Source organism: Oncorhynchus gorbuscha, linkage group LG22 (genome assembly GCF_021184085.1).
Source record: "Oncorhynchus gorbuscha isolate QuinsamMale2020 ecotype Even-year linkage group LG22, OgorEven_v1.0, whole genome shotgun sequence".
Classification (NCBI taxonomy): domain Eukaryota; kingdom Metazoa; phylum Chordata; class Actinopteri; order Salmoniformes; family Salmonidae; genus Oncorhynchus; species Oncorhynchus gorbuscha.
In genome coordinates, this window is record NC_060194.1 from 31,714,639 (window position 1) to 31,729,348 (window position 14,710).

Consider the following 14,710-nt stretch of genomic DNA (forward strand, 5'->3'; position numbering starts at 1 on the left):
ATAAAGATACAGAGTTGGCTCCACTTTACATTCAGTAATGGTAATACCTCGACTATGTAGTTCCATGGTAGTAACTGTGTAATTACAGTGTAGGAAGGAACACATTTTTGATACAGTTGCTTATTTGTTATACCTATACTCTGTACACCAAACACCCCTTAAAATGTGAGGCACAATGTTCTATTTGATATTTACTTGAACATGATCATTCCCCTTCATAACGTATCACCTGAAAAACAAAACAACCCCCCTGCCCACCATCACGCTGTCACACGCACCAGAAGTATATCACATTTCAATGCTTTCACCCACAAAGTCAAAGAGCAGAAGAAAGAAAGCAAATATTGTGAAAGCTGATTTTAAAAGGTAATCTGGTCAACCTGACTGAGATTGGGTCACAAAATAAAGCGGGTAAAAAGATATTCAAAATAAAAACGTAATCCCAGAGGACAACGTTCCTTTTACTGCATTACCTAATCCCATCAGCCTTTGCGGGAGGCGGGAACATGGCTGGTTGTCAACGCAACATGCATGTCATTAAAAAAGTAACGCCCATCACATCATCTCAAACCAATAGGAAGCCTCATACATGACATCATTGTTATTTTCAGTATAGCAGCAGCTTAGAAGTGGATAAAGTTCGTCTCCACGTTGGAAGTGGTAGAAACTACATTGTGTCGAGTCAGACACCGTATCTGCTTAAAGAAGAAAAACCTTATTTCAATAGGCGAATCGAATATTTTTTCAATCCTAATTGAAACAAAGACGCCTATCGATTGAGGAAGTAAAGTTATTTTGTTTGTTTGATACTATTATTTTATAAAGTCTCAAGAAAAGTTTCCACATCGGACATCAGGAGTTGTCCTCCGAGTTGAAATTCGAAAACTACTTGTCCGAGGACTGTAAAAAGATTGGGGACATCAGATTGCAATTTATCACTCCATATTGTTTATTGTAATTTCGACCTTTGATGTTTGGATTTTTATTCCAGCTATTATATTCGCGATAAAGGCCCGTCAATTGATGCCCACCAAGATGGAAGCTACATTATATGACGAATCTATAAATGGTCAGCAAGGCGCAGTGGGCGGATATCATGGGTTTAACCCGAAAACCCTGAAGCAGAGCATGACACTGAACCTCAACGACCCTAAAATGTTTAAACCTCATCTGCGGGCGAAAGCTATCGACATCCTGACATCCCCCGATGTGGGATTATTAAAACTGGCTTCCCCTGAATTGGAAAGGCTTATCATCCAGTCCTGCAATGGGCTGACGACTCCGACCCCAACTCAGTTCCTCTGTCCCAAGAACATCACCGACGAGCAAGAGGGTTTTGCCGAGGGATTCGTAAAGGCGCTCGCGGAGCTTCATTATCAACAGCATATGCCCAATGGCAGCTCTGACGCTCAAGCCAATGCTGCCAACAACATGGCACCCTCATCTACTGTGTCGGACAGTCCTATACCCTACAGCTGCACCGTGCGCCCCGACCCACCTGAATACACAAACTTGGGCACTTTCAGTCGGGCTGTCAGCTCTGCGTCGGCACTTAACGGCGACCGACACTCCTCCGCTAGTTACACGGCCGTCCCGTCCCAAACCCACGTCGAGCCCCAGCGGCCACCCCAGCATCCACGGCTACAGCATGCTCGGCTACAGTCATTCAAAGAGGAGCCCCAGACGGTGCCCGAGATGAGCGGCGATACCCCTCCGCTATCTCCTATCGACATGGAGAGCCAGGAGCGGATAAAAGCCGAGAGAAAGCGCTTGAGAAACAGGGTGGCCGCGTCCAAATGCCGGAAAAGGAAGCTGGAGAGGATCTCGAGGCTGGAGGACAGGGTGAAAAACTTGAAGACCCAACACACAGAGTTGGTCTCCTCTGCCAACGTGCTCCGGGACGAACTGGCACTGCTCAAACAGAAGGTCATGGACCACGTTAACAGCGGGTGCCAACTCATATTGACGCAGCAGCTCCAGGCGTTCTGAACGGCCAAATACTGCGCTTTGAGCGAGAGACATTTCATTGTGGGACCAAACGCAGCTCCTAGAGGCGTGATACATTACTTCGTCTTTGCGCCTGACAGAGTGGGGACAATATAAACTTATTCGTGGAATAATTAGGCTAGTGGTGGCCAAAGCCAACAAACAGTGCCAGTTCCTGTTGTCCTATGAATTGTCTAGTATGTAAATAGTCCAAGTCTAGCACTGAGTTCTCACCAGCAACAAGTTGTACAATGTAACACTATATGAGACATTGCGTTATTGACACACCTTGTGAAAGGACTGACTCACAGGTGTGTGTAGGCTAGGCTACTAGGACTGATACAACTTCCTTACTTTCTTAACATTTACACATTAATACCATTTTGTGAAAGGGGTATAACAAATGTTAGATCTGAATTAATACTTTATCATAACTGTTTTTATGCCTTTTATGCGAAATGTATGTATAAACGACAAAATATAACGTGGAATAAAACTTCTCATTAAGGATATTGTCGCAGTTATAATTATTCAGAATGGGGGTTTCAATGTCGTTTTATTGACAGGGAAATAGGTCAATAGCTCAGCCTAGGATGAACAGTGAATGAAATGTTTGTTGACAGTGAAATATGGACAGACAGACCATTGAGTCACTTCTGTGTAGTGTAATCGCTTGATAGTGGACAGTACTCCTCGACAAACGATTGGACGACATCGTGTAGGAAATGAGCAGCGAGCAAGCCAAATATGGCAAGAGAGCTTTGTGAGCAGCTACCTTGTCTATGACGGGTGGGTGTTGGAGACACTCTTTTCACGGCACTTTGATACCAAAGTTACTTTTTCGTTGCAGGTTAGGAGAATTAACGTAGCAGGTTAAGGTTAGGAAAAGAGGTAGGATTCGCGAAAGTGTGCCTAAAATACGGTGTTCTGTTGAAAATGCTGGTCGGTAGTAGACCTAGTAGTCGTACCAAAGATGGTGGGAAAATTAAGATAGTTCACGCAGGCCGTTTACCATTAAAAAAAAATGGGAGCATTATTAATTGATTTTTTTTGTAGGCAGAAACTCCGCTATGGTTCGTTGAACAAAGCCTACTTAAAAAGTGAGTTTTTTTGGATAAATGCTTAAAATAAGGTGGGGTAAACACAGGTTTAGGGGAGCTTATACATTTTGTTCTATGAGATCTTCATCAGCTATAATAATAATATAATAATAACGTGGCTTTTTTTTACACTGAAGCTTTTATGTAAAACCGAACTCACATAAGGCTTCATAGTTCATAAAGGTCATGTTAACCGACTAACTATTCTTTCTCCATTAATTTTGCCCAAGGCTGAACAACCAGAGGTAAATCATTCGTTTTTTAGGTCTACAAGCTCTATAGCAGTTGTGTCTGGCCTACTTAGTTAATTGAACCGAAGAAAACAGGAGTGGGGTGTCACACTTCCACTTCAGTCTCTGGACATACCACTGGGTGTTTTACAGAGCTCAAGTGCACATGAGTAATGAGGGGGAACATTCTACACACCTATTTCCAAAGATGACACATTTCTATTCCACCATAGAAATAGATGCACTATTTCATTAATATAAGTTACAATGGAAGATTACTTAGTAATCTATTTTAATTGAGGATTAAAAATGGGCAAATTATGAACATGTAATAGGAAAAAATGTATTCAATACAACTTGTGTTAACAGAAGTGTAATATATTTTGTATTTATTGATTTGATTTATTTTGCCATTTTTGACTGATATTAAAAACAATTGGTGAAAAAAAAATACAAAACCATTTATACACATTTGCATACATACTGTGATGCATGCATCGCTGTGACAAAATACAGTAAACAAGGACCCAAGTGTAGTTCAGGCATAATTCTGCAAGAGCATGTCAATATCAAAATAAAAGGGGCAGCAACATTTGTTCACAGAGGTGTGGGAAATACAAAAGTAACACTGACAAATTAACTAACAAAATAAACTCACCCGAAGGTCAGAAATGCACCCAAACTTGTTAACAGTGCATTTAAAAAACAGTCAGGGCTTATGGGAGAGATGTGTGTGCATGTGTGTAGACATGTTAGTGCCTTAAAAAGCCATGTCTGTGACCATACCACAACACTTGGACTTCCTTTCTTTCTCTACATTACAGGTCTGTGAGTCTTCCACACCGATATGCATCGAAGGCTGGGTTTACACTCTAAAACCTTATTAACACTAGTGTAAAGTTGTGTTGCGTGGTGAATTGGTTGCACTCCCTAGTGGAGTGTTAATCCAGTCTTAGAGATCATCCTCTCCCTCTCGCTCTGCTTCAAGGCAGGGTATAGGACCCACATAGGTGCTTCAACACTGTGTTCATCTCTCCATTTGTCTCTGCCCTACCCAACCACGACCTGTCTGCGTGTCCACCTGACCGTCTGTGTCTCAGCTGACAAGCAGGCCGTCCTTCCCTGCATGGCGTTGGCGGTGCACATGGTCCTGCTCCAGCTCCTCGTGACTTGGGTGCCACAGTCGGGACAGGATACGCTCCATGTTCAGGGCATACATGGTGTGAGAGGGCATCACACCCCGGTGGACCTACATCAAGGAAAAGCATATACATTAGCAATAAAGTAGTTTGTTTATTTTTTGATTCACACATTTACATAAATAACTTCTGTTCAGCTTTGCCTTTTGATTAGACAGAATGAGTTCGTTTGAATGCAAGTGAAAAGGAAATCAATTCGAATATCAATGTTTTTGGCTATAGGTACAGTGGGGCAAAAAAGTATTTAGTCAGCCACCAATTGTGCAAGTTCTCCCACTTAAAAAGATGAGGGGCCTGTAATTTTCATCATAGGTACACTTCAACTATGACAGACAAAATGAGAAAAAAATTCCAGAAAATCACATTGTAGGATTTTTAATGAATTTATTTGCAAATTATGGTGGAAAATAAGTATTTGGTCAATAACAAAAGTTTCTCAATACTTTGTTATATAGCCTTTGTTGGCAATGACGGAGGTCAAACGTTTTCTGTAAGTCTTCACAAGGCTTTCACACACTGTTGCTGGTATTTTGGCCCATTCCTCCATGCAGATCTCCTCTAGAGCAGTGATGTTTTGGGGCTGTTGCTGGGCAACACAGACTTTCAACTCCCTCCAAAGTTTCCTATGGGGTTGAGATCTGGAGACTGGCTAGGCCACTCCAGGACCTTGAAATGCTTCTTACGAAGCCACTCCTTCGTTGCCCGGGCGGTGTGTTTGGGATCATTGTCATGCTGAAAGACCCAGCCACGTTTCATCTTCAATGCCCTTGCTGATGGAAGGAGGGTTTCACTCAAAATCTCACGATACATGGCCCCATTCATTCTTTGCTTTACACGGATCAGTCGTCCTGGTCCCTTTGCAGAAAAACAGCCCCAAAGCATGATGTTTCCACCCCCATTCTTCACAGTAGGCATGGTGTTCTTTGGGTGTCCTCCAAACACGATGAGCTGAGTTTTTACCAAAAAGTTACATTTTGGTTTCATCTGACATTCTCCCAATCTTCTTCTGTATCATCCAAATGCTCTCTAGCAAACTTCAGACGGGCCTGGACATGTACTGGCTTAAGCAGGGGGACACGTCTGGCACTGCAGGATTTGAGTCTCTGGCGGCGTAGTGTGTTACTGATGGTAGGCTTTGTTACTTTGGTCCCAGCTCTCTGCAGGTCATTCAATAAGTCCCCCCGTGTGGTTCTGGGATTTTTGCTCACCGTTCTTGTGAACATTTTGACCCCACGGGGTGAGATCTTGCGTGGGGCCCCAGATCGAGGGAGATTATCAGTAGTCTTGTATGTCTTCAATTTCCTAATAATTGCTTCCACAGTTGATTTCTTCAAACCAAGCTGCTTACCTATTGCAGATTCAGTCTTCCCAGCCTGGTGCAGGTCTACAATTTTGTTTCTGGTGTCCTTTGACAGCTCTTTAGTCTTGGTCATAGTGGAGTTTGGAGTGTGACTGTTTTGAGGTTGTGTCAGGTGTCTTTTATACTGATAACAAGTTCAAACAGGTGCCATTAATACAGGTAACGAGTGGGAGACAGAGGAGCCTCTTAAAGAAGTAGTTACAGGTCTGTGAGAGCCAGAAATCTTGCTTGTTTGTTGGTGACCAAATACTTATTTTCCACCATAATTTGCAAATAAATTCATTAAAAATCCTACATTGTGATTTTGGGGATTTTTTTTCTCATTTTGTCTGTCATAGTTGAAGTGTACCTATGATGAAAATTACAGGCCTCTCATCTTTTTAAGTGGGAGAACTTGCACAATTGGTGGCTGACTAAATACTCCCCCCCCACTGTATATCATGGCATGGTACAGCCAATTGAAGCTGCAATCTCCTCACCTGTAACGCTTCCAAGAGATCAAACATGCTGATAGGAGGGAGGGGCGCAGGGAGACTGTCACCAGAACAGGCCAACAGGAGAGCAGCCTGCTGCTCAGTATTGTCTGGTGACACCTGAGGGGGTGGGCCCGCAGGGAGAGACGCACTGGGAGGTGGGCTGGGGGACAAGGAGAAAGACAGCGGGTCAGTACGGACATTGATTCAAGAGCATAAAGGTAATCTATTAGTAATGGGTTGGCACCCCCTTGGGTTGTGCGGTGGTGGATATCTTTGTGGGCTATACTCGGCCTTGTCTCAGGATGGTAAGTTGGTGGTTGAAGATATCCCTCTAGTTGTGTGGGGGCTGTGCATTGGCAAAGTGGGTGGGGTTATATCCTTCCTGTTTGGCCCTGGCCAGGGGTATCATCGGATGGGGCAACAGTGTCTCCTGACCCCTCCTGTTTCAGCCTCCAGTATTTATGCTGCAGAAGTTTGTCGGGGGTCTAGGGTCAGTTTGTTATATCTGGAGTACTTCTCCTGTCTTATCCGGTGTCCTGTGTGAATTTAAGTATGCTCTCTCTAATTCTCTTTTCTCGGAGGACCTGAGCCCTAGGACCATGCCTCAGGACTACCTGGCATGATGACTCCCCAGTCCACCTGGCTGTGCTGCTGCTCCAGTTTCAACTGTTCTTCCTGCGGCTATGGAATCCTGACCTGTTCACCGGACGTGCTACCTGTCCCAGACCTATTATTTGACCATGCTGGTCATTTATGAACATTTGAACATCTTGGCCTTGTTCTGTTATAATCTCCACCCGGCACAGCCAGAAGAGCACTTGCCTCCCCTCATAGCCTGGTTCCTCTCTAGGTTTCTCCCTAGGTTTTGACCTTTCTAGGGAGTTTTTCCTAGCCAACGTGCTTCAACACCTGCATTGCTTGCTGTTTGGGGTTTTAGGCTGTGTTTCTGTACAGCACTTTGAGATATCAGCTGATGTACGAAGGGCTATATAAATACATTTGATATAAAAGGAAATGCTGCCTGGCCCCCAAAACCGCAAAGGAGTTCTCTCTAAGAAAACCTTACAGAATGGTGCAAAAATGATGCACTACGTTGCCCTTTTTGCACCTTGCCATTTGTTAATTTAAAATATAGGTATTTGACGGACCTATATCCAGTGATCCTTTTTGCAGGGTGCTGTACTGGCAGCTCTCCTGCCTCACCTAACTGTTACTACTTCTGCTTCATGCACATACAGCACAATATGCTGTTTGAACAACCATTTAGCTAGCTACTACTGATGTTTATAAATGGCCCTTAATGTTGACCCTGGAAGTTTACTTGGAACAGAACAATTGGTAACACTTTATTCTACAGTCAGCTGCTTACCCGGATGTAATTTTCTAATAATAGCATTGTAATTACATTTCAGTTTCTTTGCGATTCATTGACACAAATAGTTAGATATTTAATTGAACATTCTTCTAATTGATGTGAGGTAGATGACAGTGGAGAGCTGCAGACCGTTGACCTCTGACTTCCTTACCATTCAGTGACGATTTGGTAGGCAGCCAGGCTGTTCTTCAAGTAGGGCTGTGGGGTGACATGACTGCCGAATGCGTAGGGGAAGTGTCCGTCACGCAGCCGGTAGGCCTTCCTCCTGGACACCACGGCAGTCAGCACATCCTTCAGGTGGTTCTGTGGTAGTGGAGGGACAACAGGTTAAATACAGTAGTAACCTAGAGAATCCTGAGTGGACTGCCAATGTTGGAGGGGGTACAAAGGGGGAAGACAAAGCATGTATCAAAGCATAAAATAATCTGTCCTAGGTTCAATCCCAATACACCCCCCCCCCCCCCCCTCCCCTCAGTTTTGCACGATCCCGTGAGCCCCATCAAATCAGATTGGCATCCAAATTCAACTTTGGGCAAGGCGTAGTGCCTTTTCAGCCCTCCAGTTGGCCTTCCAAACAAAGTGAAGAGAGATGCAGACTTCCTATCGAGTCACAGACAGAGGTTCCCAAAACTCCCAAGAAGCTCCCAAGGCTGGAGAGTTGCTTCCAAAAAAACTAGGATGGAAGCAAATGTAAGTAATTACAACTTCATAACAAATCATGCAAAAAAAATGTAGTTAAGAGGAATATATTAGTTAATGTAGAAACAAACCATTATGCATATTTTTGTCAACGTTAACTTGTGAAAATGTATATTTATCAAGCTACACTGCATTCGGAATATATTCAGACCCCTTTCCTTTTTCCAAATTGTTACATTACAGCCTTATTCTAAAATGGATTAAATAAAACATTTCTCAATCTACACACAATGACAAAGCAAAAACAGGTTAAGAATTATTTGCTAATTTCATTTTTAAAAACTGAAATACCTTATTTAAATAAGCATTCAGACCCTTTGCTATGAGACTCGAAATTGAGCTCAGGTGCATCCGGTTTCAACTGATCATCCTTGAGATGTTTCTACAACTTGGGAGTCCACCTATGGCAAATTCAATTATTTGGACATGATTTGCAAAGGCACATACCTGTCTATACAAGGTCCCACAGCTGACAGTGCATGTCAGAGCAAAAACCATTCCATGAGCTTTAAGACAGGATTGTGTCAAGACACAGATCTGAGGAAGGGTACCGAAACATATCTGCAGCATTTAAAATCCCCAAGACACATAGGCCTCTATCATTCTTAAATGGGAAGAAGTTTGGAACCACCAAGACTCTTCCTAGATCAGGCCGCACTGCCAAACTGAGCAATCAGTGGGAGACGGGCCTTGGTCAGGGAGGTGACCAAGAACCCAATGGTCTCTCTGACAGAACTCTAGAGTTCCTCTGTGGCGATGTGAGAACCTTCCAGAAGGACAACCATGTCTGCAGCACTCCACCAATCAGGCCTTTATAGTTGAGTGGCCAGTCGGAAGGCACTCCTCAGTAAAAGGCACACGACGGGGTGGCAGGTAGCCTAGTGGTTAGAGCGTTGGACCAGTAACCGAAAGGTTGCTAGATCGAATCTCCAAGCTGACAATGTAAAAATCTGTCGTTGTGCCCCTGAGCAAGACAGTTAACCCAATGTTCCTAGGCAGTCATTGCAAATAAGAATTTGTTCTTAACAGATTTGCCTAGTTAAATAAAGGTTCAATTTAAAAAAATAATAATAATGACAGCCCGCTTAGAGTTCGCCAAAAGTCACCTAAAAGACTCCGACCATGAGAAGCAAGATTCTCTGGGCTGATGAAACCAAAATTGAACTCTTTGGCCTGAATGCCAAGTGTCACATCTGGAGGAAATCTCGAACCATCCCTACGGTGTTTTTCAGCGGCAGGGACTGTGGGACTAGTCAGGATCGATGGAAAGATGAACAGAGCAAAGTACAGAGAACTCCTTGATAAAAAAGCGCTATGGAGCAGGTTAGGACCTCAGACTGGCACCTTCCAACAGGAGAATGACCCTAAGCACACAGCTAAGACAAGGAGTGGCTTTGGGACAAGTCTCTGAATGTCCTTGAGTGGCCCGGACTTGAACCCGACTGAACATCTTTGGAGAGACCTGAAAATAGCTGTGCAGCGACACCCCCCCACCCACCCCCCATCCAACCTGACAGAGATTGAGGGGATCTGCAGGGAAGAATGGGAGAAACTATAGCTAGCTATAGTGTTTGACATGTGTATGAATGTAATTCATGGTGTTTAATGCGTTAGGGACTCCTGAGCAAACCAGGTTGTCACCTTGTGAAATCCAGTGGATGTAAAGAATCTAGCTAAAGCATTTACCCCAAATTGAATAAACAATTTTTGTAAGCTTGCCTTGGTCATTAAAAAAAAAAAAGTTTCAAATTCAAATCATTGATCTTCCTCATAGTAACGTTAGAGATTGACAATATTTGTCATGCAATGTAGCTGAAGTAACGTAATTAACTATTTTCTTACTTATGTGTAGTGCAGGATAAGAACATTTTAAAAACTATATTCTATGGATGTGACGCTTTGTAGGCAATCTCTATATGGACACAAATGTTTGGTATAAATATTAATTCAGAACAGTTTTAATTACTTCCACTGGTTAACCATTAATCCACAAGAAATTGCAGAAAATGACAGTGAAGAAAATGCAACTGTTACTTGTCAAACTGTTATTATGGAATTAAAGTCCTACTTCAGTACTACTCCACATTGAACCAAAGCCAGAAGATATGTAGATTAGGGCACATTGTTGTTTTGCAGTTCTTTCATTTGTTGCTCATATGGTAAGAACATATGCTGCATGAGGGAGAAAAAATATATATATTAATTTTCTCTTATTTAACCAGGCAAGTCAGTTAACTGCCCCATAACAACTATCTTGCTCAGGGGTAAAACAGATTTTTACCTTGTCAGCTCGGGGATTCGATCCAGCAACCTTTCGGTTACTGGCCCAATGCTCTAATCACTAGGCTACCTGCCGCCAGTACAGGCATTGTGATAGACAATGCTTGACGTCAATAAATTGTGTGGTAAACAATCCCTTGCCGGTTTCTGCTGTGCGCCAATGATGTAGAGATGTCCCATTTCCTAGGGTTATGATATCTCTCCCTACCACTAGTTGCTCCATTTGAGGGACACTCAAACAATGGGGAGGGTTAAGGCAGGGGGGGGATTAAGCCCTAGACTGAAAACAGGAACTCTACAACCCTTCTCATATCTTGTACCAGTATAGCACACACATACCTCGACAGCGTGGATCATGGTGCTGACAGCGTCCTCCATGACATTGTCTAGGCCCAGCTCGAAGGCGGTGACCATCATGCGGGCCTCCAGCTGGCCACGGGTGGGCAGCAGCAAGGTATGGGCACTAAGTTTCAGTTCGTCCTCCTCACCCCCAGCCTCCCGTGGGCTAAAGGGCTGGGCCGCACTCAGAGGGTTCTGGGGCTGGAAACGATGCTGAAGATGCCATGGGTCACACACACACAGCATTATACTTCAACAGAAAGATGATCTAAACCATACATTATTGCCACCTCCTATTATGCAAGGGCAACAATATTCTTCATAAACACTGGAAGAAAATTAGGAAGTATGATCACATTTGTTACACGCGTATTAAGGATTCTGACCAACAAAAAAAGTTTACCCATATCAATCCCATTCCAGCTAATCTCCACTGGCTACCTGTTCCTCAAATAATTTAATATAAAATTATCCTCCTGGTCTACAAAGCCCTAAATGACATCAGACCAACCTACCTGTCTGACCTACTCTCCCCCTATGAACCTCCACGCACCAAACTACTCCTAGGACCACACCCCTAGGACCAGGCTCCACACAATGGGCGACTGTGGCCTTTCCTCCCACGCCCACAGAACTTCCAGATAATCTTAGGGCTGTTCAGGGGGGATGGGTATAATTTGTGGAACGTTCCAACAGGAATCTGTTCGAAAAACTTCGTAAACAACAAGGTTGCCAACAAACAATGCATATAAAGTTGTATAGCGGCAGAATGATACCGGGTAGGGAGTGGGCTAATTAATTACGTTTTTTCACTCACCATGTTTATTCTGAAAAATGTCTGTCCTCACTCTGGTAGCCTATTCACAAACATTAAAAATAAGATACGTGATGAGTTGATGCCTATTCGGCAGCTATTTAGCTAACGTTAGGTGAATTGATCCATGTTACTTTGTATGCATTTGTTGGCAACCTTGTACTTCAAAGTTTTTGGAACAGATTCCTGTTGGAACGTTCCACAAATTATACCCACCCGTTCAGACTGCTTTTAAAGCAAGCCTTAAGACTAATCTCTATCGGCTGGCCTACCGTTCTTCCTAGACTGATTGTTACTTTCATTAGAGATATATCCATCTATTTTCCCCCCTATTCTATTTTATGCACTGAGATTATTCTTGATAATGAAAAGCACTTTACAAAATTAATACATTATTATTAACAACTCACATCAAATTTCTGCCTGGAGGAGAACTTCTTCTTTCCTTTGGCGGGCTTGCCAGGCTTGGAGGCTGAGCCACCTGCCCATTGCAAAGATCCAGCACCCTCTGGAAAAGAGGAGGAGGTTGCAGTCAGGTTTGTGGTCAAGCCTAGTGGTTAGAGTGTTGGACTAGTAACCGAAAGGTTGCAAGATCAAATCCCTGAGCTAACAAGGTACAAATCTGTTGTTTCTGCCCCTGAACAAGGCAGTTAACCCACTGTTCCTAGGCAGTCAATTAAAACAATAATTTGTTCTTAACTGACTTGCCTAGTTAAATAAAGGTCTAATTTAAAAAAAATACAGATGTGAGGAAACTGTTTCAATTAAGATATCGATACATTATACATTGGAAAACCTACCTGGTGTGGAGATGATGATCTGACAGCGAGTGAGAATGGCTAGGAGAAAGTCGTTGTGGACATGAACTGAGAGGGTGGAAGATTGGGAGAGTTAGCTTTGAAATGGTTTCTTTTTTTTTTGCATTGAACTGTAGCTCTGGTCGTTGTGCAGATCAGACGCATTGATAGTGCCGGTAAATAAAGTGCTCACATTACGTATTATGGACTAACGAAACGACAGCTCGCTAATTCAGAGAAAAGTTCATCGGCACTCTAGTAACATATTGACTTTGGTGAGTAACAAAAGTATAATGAAGCCAGTCACTAAAAACGAGGTTAATGGAAAGATGCAGGGCTCCACGGACCAGCTAGGTCCAACACACAGAAACAGAGAATGTCGAATAATGTCTGCACTAACCGTTGTCTTGTGCCAAAAGGCGACGAGCCTCGATGTCAAACTCTTCCTTGCTTATCTTCTGTTTGAACCACAGCTTCAAGTTCGCCCAGTAACTTTAAAATATATGCAATTGAGGAAATAAACATTCAGTAAGATAGCTAAAGTTACACTAGTCACTGCATAGCCGTTTGCAGACAGCTAACGTTAGCTAGCTTTGCTATCTATTTGCAGACGTTTAAACCAACTTGCGAAATAGGAAAGTAAGGACAACATCAACCAACGGTAGCATACTTACTGTTTGACATTATCACCAATTGCTTCTGTTAAATTTTTCTTAGCAATTTCAAGCTCACTAGCATGGGCTGCCATAACGACTATAATTGTGTGACACACTCAGATTGGTATAATGCCGCGTTCACAGGAAATCGGAAATCTGGAAAAACGATCTCCGACTGTGGAAAATAAATGTAAACAGTCATCCAATACGGAATTCCAACTCTGGCCTCTTTCTAGTGTTCCGACCTGAAGATCACAGAAGTCATGATTTGACCACGTATTTTTCCAATTCCCAGTTGTTTTGAACGCGGCATTACTAACCCTCTAACGTACTTATTCCGCTCATGCGCTGCATCTTCTTCTTCTATCCTCGGAAGTGTGTGCATTAGCTAAAAGTGTAACAGTACCACCTATGAACTTGGAATATAAGCAAACACACACCTGCAATTAGCCTTTTTTTCCAGCAGAGAGCACACATGCCTCAGGAGACAGTGCTGTGTAATAATTATATCCCTCAGTGGCTGTGTATGAGCAGATATGATTTAGGTTTTACAGTCCAACATAGCTATAGGTGCAATTTAGATGGACCCATGTGCACGTTGCCATTAGGCACAGATCAAGAATCAGCGAAACGTACTTTATTTTAGTGTGGAACAATGTCCTCATTCTCGATTGATTGTTATTGGGTTAAATATTGCACTTTTTGATTCAATATATGCCTGTTAGACAAATATACAGCTTTTCATTCCAGTGTATTATGTACAAAAGTTGCCTTGGGAAAGAACATCTTTTCACCACAAAATAAAAAGGGAAAAACTCAAGACAAGGAGACATGATCGATACCCATTCTTGCACTCATAGAAGATCACTCAGTTTGGCTTTCACTTGCTGTTTCTTGGACATTAAAAGCATTTATATTTATTTAAAACCTTTCCTTGTGGTTGATCCATACTTGTATAGACTGGAGGAAAAGGTTATATAAAGAAGCAAAATAAAATTCAGATGTACCTCTCCAATAATACGGAATCGCTATTATTTTTAATTTTTAGAACACATTCAAGAACCTCCAGAAGCTAACCAGCTAACTAGCTACACGCTATTTCGTCATTGTTAGCCACTGCTAGTGGCTTTTACCTTCTGCACAGCCTGGATAACTGTCTCTCCACAACAACGACGGATTCCTACCATAATCCCTGGACCACTACTTCTGATCTTCACAGCTAGCTTGCACGCAGTACCGAAGCTATCCCTGAGGCCCACTTCCCGGCCTACTCAGCTGTTCACCCGAACCACACTCATACACGGCTAGAGCCCAATACTCCACCGGATCCTTGCTGTTAACTTGGCTACATAGCTGATGCCTGCTGGACACTGATCACTTGGCTACATAGCTGATGCCT

General features: G+C 43.0%; 2 protein-coding genes across 2 annotated transcripts; one reads left to right on the forward strand and one right to left on the reverse strand.

Moving 5' to 3' along the window:
• Positions 1-633: 633 nt before the first annotated feature.
• Positions 634-2,494, forward strand: LOC124009605 (transcription factor AP-1-like). Its single transcript, XM_046321548.1, has one exon. It carries the CDS (start codon positions 1,024-1,026, stop codon positions 1,987-1,989), a length of 966 nt encoding a protein of 321 aa, XP_046177504.1. The 5' UTR covers positions 634-1,023; the 3' UTR covers positions 1,990-2,494.
• A 1,194-nt stretch (positions 2,495-3,688) lies between these two features.
• tada1 (transcriptional adaptor 1) lies at positions 3,689-13,637 on the reverse strand. Its single transcript, XM_046321547.1, has 8 exons — positions 13,330-13,637; positions 13,056-13,147; positions 12,659-12,724; positions 12,269-12,366; positions 11,045-11,257; positions 7,878-8,029; positions 6,355-6,511; positions 3,689-4,565 (listed from the first exon to the last, which is right to left on the reverse strand). The coding sequence occupies exons 1-8, from the start codon at positions 13,401-13,403 to the stop codon at positions 4,413-4,415; spliced, it is 1,005 nt and encodes a 334-aa protein (XP_046177503.1). The 5' UTR covers positions 13,404-13,637; the 3' UTR covers positions 3,689-4,412.
• Between the last annotated feature and the right edge of the window lie 1,073 nt (positions 13,638-14,710).

What these genes read in the sequence shown, in the direction of transcription:
- LOC124009605 (XM_046321548.1), top strand. Translation starts at nt 1,024, where the DNA reads ATGCCCACCAAGATGGAAGCTACATTATATGACGAATCTATAAATGGT.
- tada1 (XM_046321547.1), bottom strand. Translation starts at nt 13,403, where the DNA reads ATGGCAGCCCATGCTAGTGAGCTTGAAATTGCTAAGAAAAATTTAACA. An exon ending in CCTCCAGGCAGAAATTTGAT is followed by an intron (nt 11,258 to 12,268) that starts GTGAGTTGTTAA and finishes TGGCATCTTCAG; the next exon opens with CATCGTTTCCAGCCCCAGAA. An exon ending in CCATGATCCACGCTGTCGAG is followed by an intron (nt 8,030 to 11,044) that starts GTATGTGTGTGC and finishes CCACTACCACAG; the next exon opens with AACCACCTGAAGGATGTGCT.